Here is a 14,719-nt window from a genome sequence, read left to right on the forward strand (position 1 = left end):
AAGGTGGGTGGGTTGGATGGTGAGTTGATAGTAAGTTGATGGCGAGATGGATGGTGGGTGAGTTGGATGGTGAGTTGGAGGTGAGTTGATGGTGGATCAGATAGTGAGTTGTCCTCCACAGTGTGCACTGACTCAATGAGTGAGTAAGCACACGGTGCCATAATGAACACTATGTGACACTCCTCACAGGTTAGTCAGCCATTTCATCCACACTCCCAAATTCTCAGCCTTGCTTTTAATTTTTTATTTCAAAAGAATATCCAGACGTTTGGGCTTGTGAAGCATCAGGCGCATCCAACCCCCTCCTCACCTCACCTTACCAGTTGATCCTCTGAAGAGGATGACTCTAGTCCAAGAGGTTCCTGGGATCTTTGATTGTGTTAAAGTTGCTGTATCAATATGAGTTATTACAGCTCCTCATGCCTCACACTAGACCATTAAATGTGATTCTGATGGTCAGGTGGGTGGATCAGTCAGAGGCATTTGGCCATGAGATTGGTTCTCATTTCTCCCATTTTCTGGCGTCCAATCTCCACAACCCAAACAGTGTCGGAAACACACTTGATGCTTTTTTGGTTTTGCCGCTGTACGGGTGTCCCTGACATCTGCCTCAAATAGGAGTGAGGCCCCTTCGAATATGCTGGCCTAGGTTCAACCTAATGGAGGCTGTTAAAGGGATAGCTGGACACTGTAACCGCCTCAGGGGTTAGAATGTTCACCATCAACACGAGGGATGTTATCTCAGTGTAATGATGTGCACACTGTCCTGTAAAGGGTTAAAGCTGGTTGTGTTCCTGTTGGACCTGTGCTAATGATATGTTTTCAATCACTGTCTCTGTCAGTCCACTTTGAACCCGCACGTCTGCCCCATTACAGCTTCCCACTTTGCCATTACTGGCATTCCTCCTTTCACAAGCACCAGATTAGATTTCATGAATCTTATCATTTGACCTGAATGTTTCTTCTGCCCTCAGAAGAGATTTGCTACTCCCCTCGAGTTCGGGCAATCTCTAGATTGTATTTAATATGTCACTCTCAGCCCACTTCACAACATATCATCCCGTTTAGCAGGCAGGCATTCACAGCCACCATGCACAGAACAGTGTCCTCATTGTCAGTTAGAAACAGCACAAAATTTACAGAGTTATTTTGGGATGTGAGGTGAGATAAATGAGCTACTCCTGAGAGGTCATCACTGTCAATTTCCTAATTACTACCCTGAATACTTCTCAAATATCTGACTGGAGCAATTGTAATTTCAGATAGAAACCTTCAGTCTAAAGAGCAATTGAAATGTGACATTGCTCATAACATGAGCCAGTTCAGCGGTGTCAGCTGTGGCTCAGTTCATAGCACCCTCGCCTTTGAATCAGAGGGTTGTGGGTTCATGTCCCACTCCCGGAAACCAAGAACTGTGATTGTACTTGAACGAGTTGCAATCTGTGACTGTTGATAACTCGAAAGAGTTTCAGGGTAACGAGGCTTCAGGGTAACGAGGCTCCTGTTTTATGGCAAACGGCCTCAGTAGAATAGAAGAAATTGTACAATTTTTGACCTGTGCAAGTCTTGTTTTATCAATCCCCCTCTACCCACCTTCTCCCAGTATCCCTCAGTCACCACCTACCCACCTTCTCCCCGTGACCCTCAATCCCCACCTACCCACCTTCTCCCAATATCCCTCAGTCACCACCTACCCACCTTCTCCCCGTATCCCTCAGTCACCACCTACCCACCTTCTCCCCGTGTCCCTCAATCCCCACCTCCCCATATCCCTCATTTCCCCCCAAGCACCTCCCCACAACCCTCAAACCCCACCTACCCACTTTCACTCCATATCCCTCAATCTCCAACTACCCGCCTTCTCCCTACATCCCTCAATCCTCATCTACCCACCTTCTCCACATGTCCCTCAGTCCCCACCTACTCACCTTCTCCCCATAACCCTCAATCCCCACCTTCTCCCCATATCCCTCAATCCCCACTTACCCACTTAATCCCGGTATCCCTTAGTCCCCATCTACCCACCTTCTCCCCATGTCCCTCAGTCCCCACCTACCTACCTTCTCTTCATAATCCCATCTACCCAGAGAACCTGCTGTGTAGTAAATGAATGGGTGTGAGTTTGTCTCACTGTAAATCTCACTGTTTAAATATTAGTAAGAAACAGAAAGTTGTGATAGTAGGAGATTTTAACTTTCCACATATTGACTGGGACTCCCATACTGTAAAAGGGCTGGATGGCTTGGAGTTTGTCAAATGTGTTCAGGAAAGTTTCCTAAATCAATATATAGAGGTACCAACGAGAGAGGATGCAATACTTGATCTCCTATTAGGGAACCAGACAGGTCAGGTGACAGAAGTATGTGTAGGCAAACATTTTGGGTCCAGTGACCACAATGTCATTAGTTTTAAGTTAATTATGGATAAGGATAGGTCTGGTCCTCGAGTTGAGATTCTAAGCTGGAGAAAGGCCAATTTTGTGGAAATGAGAAAGGATCTAGGAAGAGTGGATTGGCATTAGTTGTTTTCTGGCAAGGATGTGTTCAGTAAGTGGAAGGCATTCAAAGGCGAGATTTTGAGAGTGCAGACTTTGCATGTTCCTGTCAGGATTAAAGGCAAAGTTAACAGGCATAGGGAACCTTGGTTTTCAAGGGATATTGGTGATCTGGTTAAGAAGAAGAGAGAGGTGTATAGCAGGTATAGGCAACAAGGAGCAAATGAGGTACTTGTAGAGTATAGAAAATGTAAGAAAATACTAAAGAAGGAAATCAGGAAGGCAAAAAGAAGACATGAGGTTGCTTTGGCAGATAATGTGAAGGTAAACCCGAAAGGTTTCTACAAGTATATTAAGAGTAAAAGGATAGTAAGGGACACAATTGGTCCCCTTGAAGATCAGAGTGGTCGTCTATGTGTGGAGCCTCACGAGATGGGGGAGATCTTAAACAGTTTTTTTGCATCAGTATTTACTCAGGAAACTGGCATAGTGTATAAGGAAGGAAGGGAAACAAGCAGTAGTGTCATGGAACATATAGAGATTAAAGAGGAGGAGCTGCTTGCTGCCTTACAGCGAATAAAGGTAGATAAATCCCCCGGGCCTGACATGATATTCTCTCGGACCTTGAGGGAGACTAGTGTAGAAATTGCAGGGGCCCTGGCAGAAATATTTAAAATGTCCTTAGCCACGGGTGAGGTGCCGGAGGATTGGAGGGTAGCTCATGTTGTTCAGTTGTTTAAAAAAGGCTCAAAAGTAAACCAGGTAATTACAGGCCAGTGAGCCTGACGTCAATAGTAGGTAAATTATTGGAAGGTGTACTGAGAGATCGGATATACAATTATTTGGACAGCCAAGGGCTGATTAAGGATAGTCAGCATGGCTTTGTGCGTGGTAGGTCGTGTTTAACGAACCTTGTAGAGTTTTTCAAGGAGGTTACCAAGAAAGTAGATGAAGGAAAGGCTGTGGATGTTGTCTACATGGACTTTAGTAAGGCCTTTGACAGGGTCCCACATGGGAAGTTAGTTCAGAATGTTCAGACACTTGGTATCCATGGAGAGGTTGTAAACTGGATTCGAAATTGGCTGTGTGGGAGAAGACAGAGAGTGGTAGTGGATGATTGCTTCTCAGACTGGAGGTCTGTGACTAGTGGTGTGCCTCAGGGATCTGTGCTGGGACCATTGTTGTTTGTTGTCTATATCAATGATCTGGATGATAATGTGGTGAATTGGATCAGCAAGTTTGCTGATGACACTAAGATTGGAGGCGTTGTGGACAGCGAGGAAGGCTTTCAAAGCTTGCAGAGGGATCTGGACCAACTGGAAAAATGGGCCAGAAAATGGCGGATGGAATTTAATGCGGAAAAGTGTGAGGTGTTACATTTTGGAAGGACAAACCAAGGTAGGACATACACAGTAAATGGTAGGACACTGAGGAGTGTGGAGGAACAAAGGGATCTGGGAGTTCAGATACATAATTCCCTGAAAGTGGCGTCACAGGTAGACAGAGTTGTAAAGAAAGCTTTTGGCATACTGGCCTTCATAAATCAAAGTATTGAGTATAGGAGTTGGGATGTTATGGTGAGGTTGTATAAGACATTGGTGAGGCCAACTTTGGAGTATTGTGTGCAGTTCTGGTCGCCTAACTACAGGAAGGATATCAGTAAGATTGAAAGAGTGCAGAGAAGATTTACTAGGATGTTGCCGGGTCTTAAGGAGTTGAGTTACAGGGAAAGATTAAACAGGTTAGGACTTTATTCCTTGGAGCGTAGAAGGATGAGGGGAGATTTGATAGAAGTTTACAAAATTGTGAGGGGTATAGACAGAGTAAATGCGAGTAGGCTCTTTCCACTTAGATTAGGAGAGATAAACACGAGAGGACATGGCTTTAGGGTGAAAGGGGAAAGGTTTAGGAGGAACATTAGGGGAAACTTCTTCACTCAGAGAGTGGTGAGAGTGTGGAACGAGCTACCATCTGACGTGGTAAATGTGGGCTCACTCTTAAGTTTTAAGAATAAATTGGATAGATACATGGATGGGAGAGGTGTGGAGGGTTGTGGACTAGGTGCAGGTCAATGGGACTAGCGGAATAATATTTCGGCACAGACTAGAAGGACCGAATGGCCTGTTTTTCTGTGCTGTAGTGTTCTATGGTTCTAGTCATAAACTGAAAGACCATTCAGTTTTCACTTCTGTTGACTGAGGCATTCGGGACTGAGTATAATCTCTGTCTCTGTCTTACTGACTCTCTCCCTTCCCTGGCCCAGCCACACATCCTGGGATAGTTCTGCTTAAGTGAGCAGAATTGCTGATCTTGGGGTGTATTTAATTTTCATTTTCCTCAGTGACAGAATTACCTGAGTTATTTTGCTCTGTGATTTTACCTAAAGCTACACTCTGTTACTGAATGATTTGTCTTCACTGGCCAGGTAGAGCAGTTTTAGTGGGTGGGATTTTCTGGTCCAGCCAGCAGTGTACATCATCACCCATGGGACGGGGAAATTGCGGCCAGTGCCTCTCGTTCAGAAGCCTCACCCACCCACCTTGTTCCAGAGTACGGGTGGTCACAGGGATATGTTTGAATTCTCCAACAGTGAAACCAGATGGCTCTGGGAAGAAAGATTTTCAACATCTGAAACTTTTAATGTCAGTTTATAGAACATCCAGTGCTACTTTTCCATTGCTTCTGCACATGGTGCAATTGTGATCTCAGCAATGTTACAACAGCACACACTCCTAATCTGCACAATCAGAACTGGAAGCTCATGACAAGGTACAACATACATTTCACCCTCACTCTACATTTCCCTGAAAGCTTTGTGCTTGTGTGACAGCTGAGCTCTGTACTGAGCCCCAGACAAACTAATCTCTAGGCCCAATCCTGACCCTCTCGTTTGTTTAACACTTGTTCACTGGGACCCACAGGGACCTCACACCCTGAAAGCAGAGATCCTGACCAACGGTTAAACTGAATTACAAAAGAATATCTTGACATTTCCCAAGCTCCTGACAGTAATTGTGGCTCAAGCTGCACTTGATAGTTTTAACACACTCAGAGAACAGTGAGATGCAGCCTCGGTGGATCTATCCTGTACCTTTCCTTGAGAATAGAAACTCTGATTGACACCGGCAAGTACACAGCAAGCCCCCCGCTTTGTACTGGAAACTTGCAACTGGGGGCTTACAACTGGTGTAGCTCCTAACCTGCCTGGAACAGGCTAGGTATTCGCCCAGTCACAGCACCTCCACAAACTACAGGCTGCACAGAGACTCGCATCCTGATTCTCAGGCAATAAACCGGAAGCTGGAAACTCCCCTTCAACCACCGGCCTCATCCCTCTCCTCCCAGACCCCTCACTTCCCCATCCCTCTCCTCCCAGACCCCTCACTTCCCCATCCCTCTCCTCCCAGACCCCTTACTTCCCCATCCCTCTTCTCCCGCAACCCATATACCCCCCCCAAATTTCCCCATTCCCCCCACTCCAACCCCCCACTCCTCCTCTCGCTCCCCCACGCCTTCTCCCTGCTCCATCCTCACTCCTCCATCCTTGCCCCATTCCTTTCCTACTCTTCCTCCCTCCCACGGCTCCTCCCTCCACTCCCTGGGTGGGTATGGTTCCAGGCAGAGGGAGGAGGGGAGCAGGTGTAGTGTACGCTGTTGCTCCCGGCCGCTGTGTTTGTGCGTTTGCAATCAGCAGGAACGGTTTTCCTGATCAGAAGTCAGAGTCCCTTCCCCTTGGAGATGCACAACAGCAGGTTTTTCTCATTCACCTATACTTATGGTAATAAGTTTATTCTACCATTATTGATGAAAATAGCCTGCTTAACCTGGATACTTTTCAAATTTTAATGAGTGCTGTCTGGTGTAGAAGAATTATTGCACTTAAAAGAGCCTCTTCTGATTGTAGTTCTGCTTCTAGACCTGCCACCTGTACACAGATACTGTGCATACTGTGTATACTCACTGTGTGTACGCAATTTAATAACCAGATCATTCCCTTTGAAGTAAATTTCAGAATAAAGCAAATAAAAGGACTTCACTTAAATCCAGATATCATTTTATGCCAATGACGTATTCCTCAGTCCCACAGGATGAAGAATTCTCTCAGATTAAGGGAAGGATATTAGAATTCTGCAGAACAGGAGGATGCCATTCAGCCCATCATGCATATGACAGCCCTATGAAAGAGCCAGTTCATCCCATGTCCCTGTTCTTTCCCCATAGCCTTGCAATTTTTCCCCTTCAGCTATTTATCCAATTCCCCTTTTGAAAGTTCCTCTCATGCAGCACGTTCTAGATCACAACACCTCACTGTGTAAAATAATTCTCCTCATATCCCCCTCTGGTTCCTTTGTCAATTATCCTAAATCTGTGTCCCTCTGATTACTGACCCTCCTGCCGCTGGGAACAGTTACTCTGTAAAGTCACAGTCAGTTTGCACAGAGCAAGCTCCCACAAACAGCAAAGGAGACGGATGGCCAGACAATCTGTTTCACTGATTCTGACTCGCTCGTTGGAAGATCCGCAAATTACAAAACATAATATTTTGTCCCAGGTTTCAGCCTTTCTAATCACACAGCAATACAAAGAGGCAGAGCTGAGTCTGTATTCTTATGTAGACATTGTCCCTCTTGTGCGTTGGTCCAGACTATGGACTCAAGTCTCTGTAGCAAGAGCACTGAATGAACCTGACAGGTTTCTGCTGATTACAGGCTCTCACTCGCTGTTAATGACTGATGTTAACGGGATGAAATGGCTGACGCTTGTGATCTTTTTGTGTACAGGCCGGCTCACTGCATTGCTCCCGAGAAATGTGCCCCATCCTCTCCTGCCCTCAGCATCTCAGTCACGTGCCACCTGGAAAATGTTGCCCCAGATGTTTGGGTGAGTGGACATTCCATTTCCCTGAACCACACTAAGAATTTTTCTGGAGTTAAAAGGGAGGATCCTGTATAATCCAATGATCCTCAATACATCACGGTGAATTCTCAGGTTATTTTGACTGGTTAATTTGGAACGTACCTCCCGATGAGGAACCAGTTGACAATAACTATCAGGAAAGACTAAACAGCTGGGGCTTTTTCCTCTAGAAAAGAGAGGGCTGAGGAGAGACCTAATAGTGGTCGTTAAATTTATGAAGGGGTTTGATTGGATAAATGTTAAGAACATGTTTCCACTTGTGGGGGAACCCAGAACCCGGGGCCATCAATTTAAGACGGTCACCAATAAATCCAATGGGGAATTCAGGAGAAACTTCTTCACCCAGAGAGCGGGGAGAGTGTGGAACTCGCTCCACAGGGAGTGGTTGAGGTGAATAGTACAGATACATTTAAAGGGAAGCTGGATAAATATGACAGAGAAAGGAATAGAAAGATATACTGATAGGGGGAGATGAAGCGGGGCTGGGAGGAGGCTCGTGTGGAGCAGAAACACCAGCACGGAGCAGGTGGGCAGAATGGCCTGTTTCTGTGCTGCAGGGCTGATGTAGTTCTGCGCAATGACTGTTTTAGATGGTTGCTTCAATGCTCCCTGCATTTGGGAGGTGCAATTTAATGTCCATCCATATTTCTGGAAGGTTCTGCTCCCTCACGATGCCTTGTTTGCAGGTCAGCGCCGAGTGTTTGACCTGACGGCTGGGAGCTGTTTGTTTCACAGTGAGGTTTATGAAAATGGGACTGCATTTCAGCTCGATAACTGCACCATGTGCGTGTGTGAGGTACGTGTAAAAGCTCATTTACACTCCTAGACTTTATAACACCCACAGGCTACAGAGTTCATCAGCTGCTGATCCACACAAGTGATTTGGTCCTGGAGTGAGTGAGTGGGTTTGGGGGCAGTGGGATTGACAATGGGAGTTCGGTCAGGAAGAGAGAGACCAGGAGAGACACCAGGACCGAATTTCCCTGACCCAGTGGGACTGGGGTTGGAGCCAGGGGTGGGGGGGTTAGTGTGGGGGTGAGCTGGAAAAATAGGGGGAAGACAGAGGTGGGAGGGGGAGCCAGGGGTGGGGTTATTTGCATTGGGATGGCTCTGCGACCAGGGGAATTTCCCGGGCAGTCAGGTGGATTGTCTGGAGGCAGCAGCCAATCAGGAGCTCTCCTTCAGAAAGATTGCTGAGCCAATTTTGTTCCCTGCATTACCTCCCAATCCCAGGATCCCAACAGCCACAGGAAAATCCAGCCCCAGGAGTCCGGATCACGGAGAGAGACCCTGGGAGTCGGGATCACGGAGAGAGACCCTGGGAGTCGGGATCACGGAGAGAGACCCCGGGAGTCGGGATCACAGAGAGAGACCCCGGGAATCGGGTCAGGGAGAGAGACCCCGGGAGTCGGGTCAGGGAGAGAGACCCCGGGAGTTGGGTCAGGGAGAGAGACCCCGGGAGTTGGGTCAGGGAGAGAGACCCTGGGAGTCGGGATCACGGAGAGAGACCCTGGGAGTCGGGATCACGGAGAGAGACCCCGGGAGTTGGGTCAGGGAGAGAGACCCCGGGAGTTGGTTCAGGGAGAGAGACCCCGGGAGTCGGGTCAGGGAGAGAGACCCCGGGAGTTGGGTCAGGGAGAGAGACCCCGGGAGTTGGGTCAGGGAGAGAGACCCCGGGAGTCGGGTCAGGGAGAGAGACCCCGGGAATCGGGTCAGGGAGAGAGACCCCGGGAGTCGGGTCAGGGAGAGAGACCCCGGGAGTTGGGTCAGGGAGAGAGACCCCGGGAGTCGGGATCACGGAGAGAGACCCCGGGACTCGGGTCAGGGAGAGAGACCCCGGGAGTCGGGTCAGGGAGAGAGACCCCGGGAGTTGGGTCAGGGAGAGAGACCCCGGGAGTCGGGTCAGGGAGAGAGACCCCGGGACTTGGGTCAGGGAGAGAGACCCCGGGAGTTGGGTCACGGAGAGAGACCCCGGGAGTCGGGATCACGGAGAGAGACCCCGGGAGTCGGGTCAGGGAGAGAGACCCCGGGAGTCGGGTCAGGGAGAGAGACCCCGGGACTCGGGTCAGGGAGAGAGACCCCGGGAGTCGGGTCAGGGAGAGAGACCCCGGGAGTTGGGTCAGGGAGAGAGACCCCGGGAGTCGGGTCAGGGAGAGGGACCCCGGGAGTCGGGTCAGGGAGAGAGACCCCGGGACTTGGGTCAGGGAGAGAGACCCCGGGAGTCGGGATCACGGAGAGAGACCCCGGGAGTCGGGATCACGGAGAGAGACCCCGGGAGTCGGGATCACAGAGAGAGACCCCGGGAGTCGGGTCAGGGAGAGAGACCCCGGGAGTCGGGTCAGGGAGAGAGACCCCGGGAGTTGGGTCAGGGAGAGGGACCCCGGGAGTTGGGTCAGGGAGAGGGACCCCGGGAGTTGGGTCAGGGAGAGAGACCCCGGGAGTCGGGTCAGGGAGAGAGACCCCGGGAGTTGGATCAGGAAGAGAGACCCCGGGAGTTGGGTCAGGGAGAGAGACCCCGGGACTCGGGTCAGGGAGAGGGACTCCGGGAGTTGGGTCAGGAAGAGAGACCCCGGGAGTTGGGTCAGGAAGAGAGACCCCGGGAGTTGGGTCAGGGAGAGGGACCCCGCGAGCTGAAATAAAACACTTGCTTGAATTTTGCTGATGAAAGTTTGGGTGTAACATTAAGAAATGTAACATCCATTACTGCGCTCGATTCTCTCTTGGATTGAAGAAACTGGAAATCAGTTGCTATTTTAATTAGAAACACGGGTTTGACAAAAACTCCTTTTTCGAAAAGAATAAAATTGACTCCCTAAAGATTTGATGCTTTTCTTTAATAAATAAGAAAGAGAGCTGGAACCTTACTGTTCCAAAACCCTAACCCTAATCGAAACCCTAACCTTAACCCTACCTCAACCATTACACTAACCCTTAAGCAAACCCAAACCCTAACCCAACTCTAACTCTAACTCTAACTCTAACTCTAACTCTAACTCTAACTCTAACTCTAACTCTAACTCTAACTCTAACTCTAGTCCTAGCCCTAGCCCTAACCATAACCTTAATCAACTGTAACCCTCACCCTAACCCTAACCCCTAACCCTAACCCTAACCGTAACTTGAACCCTAACATTAACTCTAACCCTAATCCAAACACTAAACCTAACCCCTAACCTTAATTCTAACCCTAACCCTAACTCTAGCCCTAACTCTAACTCGAACCCTAACCCTAACCCGAACCCTAACTATAACTCTAACTCTAATCCTAACCCAAATGCAAACTCTAACTCTAACCCTAACCCTGACTCTAACCCTAACCCTAACTCTAACTCTAACTCTAACTCTAACCCTAACCCTAACCCTAACTCTAACCCTAACCCTAACTTTACTCCTAATCCTAACCCAAAACCTAACCTAACCCAAACCCTAACTAACCTTAACTCCACCTCTAACTCTAACCCTAATCCTAACCCTTGAAGGGGAAAATAGAAAAGTGACAGAATCAGAGGCTGATGAGCCTCAGAATGAGAATAGCTAAGTACAAGACCCCTAAAACCTAACCCTAAGCCCTAATCATAACCCCTTACACTAACCCTAACCCAAACCTAACTCTAACCTAAACCCCTAACCCTAACCCTAACTCTAATTCTGACTTTACCTTTAACCCTAACCCTAACCCTAACCTTAACCCTAAACCTTACTCCTCCCTGGGATGAGATGTTGCCAAGAATCTCGAACCTGAGCAGATGAACTTGTTGAAAGAGATTTCCTTTCAATTGCAGGATTCCACTGTGGTTTGCAGGAAACATTGTTCATTGCCTGGGATGTGTTGGGGAAGAGCCCAATGCTGTGAAGAATGCCTGTCTTACATCTCAGCCGATAATCTTAAAGTCTGTCGAGTTGGCAACAGAATTTACAGGGTTTGTACAATGAGGACAGGCCCAGTCAGTGTGTCCTGTTCATTCTGATAGTGGCAGTTAATTAATGTGATGTAATCAGAGCCTGGGCTGTTTCTCCACTACCACCACCCCAACACTACCCTCCTATACCACCCCAACACTACCCTCCTACACCACCACCCCATCGCTACCCTTCTACACCACCACCCCATCACTACCCTCCTATACCACCCCAACACTACCCTCCTACACCACCCCATCACTACCCTCCTACACCACCACCCCATCACTACCCTTCTACACCACCCCATCACTACCCTCCTACACCACCATCCCATCACTACCCTCCTACACCACCCCATCACTACCCTCCTACACCACCACCCCAACACTACCCTCCTATACCACCCCAACACTACCCTCCTACACCACCACCCCATCACTACCCTTCTACACCACCACCCCATCACTACCCTTCTACACCACCGCCCCATCACTACCCTCCTACACCACCACCCCATCACTACCCTCCTACACCACCACCCCATCACTACCCTCCTACACCACCACCCCATCACTACCCTCCTACACCACCACCCCATCACTACCCTCCTACACCACCACCCCATCACTACCCTCCTACACCACCACCCCATCACTACCCTCCTACACCACCACCCCATCACTACCCTCCTACACCACCCTCCCATCACTACCCTCCTACACCACCACCCCATCATTACCCTCCTACACCACCCTCCCATCACTACCCTCCTACACCACCACCCCATCGCTACCCTCCTACACCACCCCATCACTACCCTCCTACACCACCACCCCATCACTACCCTCCTACACCACCACCCCATCACCACCCTCCTACACCACCACCCCATCACTACCCTCCTACACCACCACCCCATCGCTACCCTCCTACACCACCACCCCATCACTACCCTCCAACACCACCACCCCATCACTACCCTCCTACACCACCACCCCATCGCTACCCTCCTACACCACCACCCCATCACTACCCTCCAACACCACCACCCCATCACTACCCTCCTACACCACCCCATCACTACCCTCCTACACCACCCTCCCATCACTACCCTCCTACACCACCCTCCCATCACTACCCTCCTACACCACCACCCCATCACTACCCTCCAACACCACCACCCCATCACTACCCTCCTACACCACCACCCCATCGCTACCCTCCTACACCACCACCCCATCACTACCCTCCTACACCACCACCCCATCACTACCCTCCTACACCACCCCATCACTACCCTCCTACACCACCCTCCCATCACTACCCTCCTACACTACCCTCCCATCACTACCCTCCTACACCACCACCCCATCGCTACCCTCCTATACCACCACCACATCACTACCCTCTTACACCACCACCCCATCGCTACCCTCCTACACCACCACCCCATCATTACCCTCCTACACCACCCTCCCATCACTACCCTCCTACACCACCACCCCATCATTACCCTCCTACACCACCCTCCCATCACTACCCTCCTACACCACCACCCCATCGCTACCCTCCTACACCACCACCCCATCACTACCCTCCTATACCACCACCACATCACTACCCTCTTACACCACCACCCCATCGCTACCCTCCTACACCACCACCCCATCATTACCCTCCTACACCACCCTCCCATCGCTACCCTCCTACACCACCACCCCATCATTACCCTCCTACACCACCCTCCCATCACTACCCTCCTACACCACCACCCCATCGCTACCCTCCTACACCACCACCCCATCACTACCCTCCTACACCACCACCCCATCACTACCCTCCTACACCACCACTCCATCACTACCCTCCTACACCACCCCATCACTACCCTCCTACACCACCACCCCATCATTACCCTCCTACACCACCCTCCCATCACTACCCTCCTACACCACCACCCCATCGCTACCCTCCTACACCACCACCCCATCACTACCCTCCTACACCACCACCCCATCACTACCCTCCTACACCACCACTCCATCACTACCCTCCTACACCACCCCATCACTACCCTCCTACATCACCACCCCATCACTACCCTCCTACACCACCACCCCATCACTACCCTCCTACACCACCACCCCATCACTACCCTCCTACACCACCACCCCATCACTACCCTCCTACACCACCACCCCATCACTACCCTCCTACACCACCACCCCTTCACTACCCTCCTACACCACCACCCCATCACTACCCTCCTACACCACCACCCCAACACTACCCTCCTATACCACCCCAACACTACCCTCCTACACCACCACCCCATCACTACCCTTCTACACCACCACCCCATCACTACCCTTCTACACCACCGCCCCATCACTACCCTCCTACACCACCACCCCATCACTACCCTCCTACACCACCCCATCACTACCCTCCTACACCACCACCCCATCACTACCCTCCTACACCACCACCCCATCACTACCCTCCTACACCACCACCCCATCACTACCCTCCTACACCACCACCCCATCACTACCCTCCTACACCACCACCCCATCACTACCCTCCTACACCACCACCCCATCACTACCCTCCTACACCACCCTCCCATCACTACCCTCCTACACCACCACCCCATCATTACCCTCCTACACCACCCTCCCATCACTACCCTCCTACACCACCACCCCATCGCTACCCTCCTACACCACCCCATCACTACCCTCCTACACCACCACCCCATCACTACCCTCCTACACCACCACCCCATCACCACCCTCCTACACCACCACCCCATCACTACCCTCCTACACCACCACCCCATCGCTACCCTCCTACACCACCACCCCATCACTACCCTCCAACACCACCACCCCATCACTACCCTCCTACACCACCACCCCATCGCTACCCTCCTACACCACCACCCCATCACTACCCTCCAACACCACCACCCCATCACTACTCTCCTACACCACCCCATCACTACCCTCCTACACCACCCTCCCATCACTACCCTCCTACACCACCCTCCCATCACTACCCTCCTACACCACCACCCCATCACTACCCTCCAACACCACCACCCCATCACTACCCTCCTACACCACCACCCCATCGCTACCCTCCAACACCACCACCCCATCACTACCCTCCTACACCACCCAATCACTACCCTCCTACACCACCCTCCCATCACTACCCTCCTACACTACCCTCCCATCACTACCCTCCTACACCACCACCCCATCACTACCCTCCTATACCACCACCACATCACTACCCTCTTACACCACCACCCCATCGCTACCCTCCTACACCACCACCCCATCATTACCCTCCTACACCACCCTCCCATCACTACCCTCCTACACCACCACCCCATCA

General features: G+C 50.6%; 1 protein-coding gene across 2 annotated transcripts in view; it reads left to right on the forward strand.

Annotated features, from left to right (window-relative positions):
* Positions 1–14,719, forward strand: part of bmper (BMP binding endothelial regulator) — a 101,330-nt gene that overhangs the window by 42,571 nt on the left and 44,040 nt on the right. For both annotated transcript variants that reach the window (XM_078539807.1, XM_078539808.1), the window contains 3 exons: positions 7,276–7,375; positions 8,098–8,207; positions 11,194–11,331. In XM_078539807.1, the coding sequence (XP_078395933.1) occupies positions 7,276–7,375; positions 8,098–8,207; positions 11,194–11,331 (348 nt within the window). The remainder of the gene's footprint in view (positions 1–7,275; positions 7,376–8,097; positions 8,208–11,193; positions 11,332–14,719) is intronic.

This window comes from Cetorhinus maximus, chromosome 4 (assembly GCF_964194155.1).
Source record: "Cetorhinus maximus chromosome 4, sCetMax3.hap1.1, whole genome shotgun sequence".
Classification (NCBI taxonomy): Eukaryota; Metazoa; Chordata; class Chondrichthyes; order Lamniformes; family Cetorhinidae; genus Cetorhinus; species Cetorhinus maximus.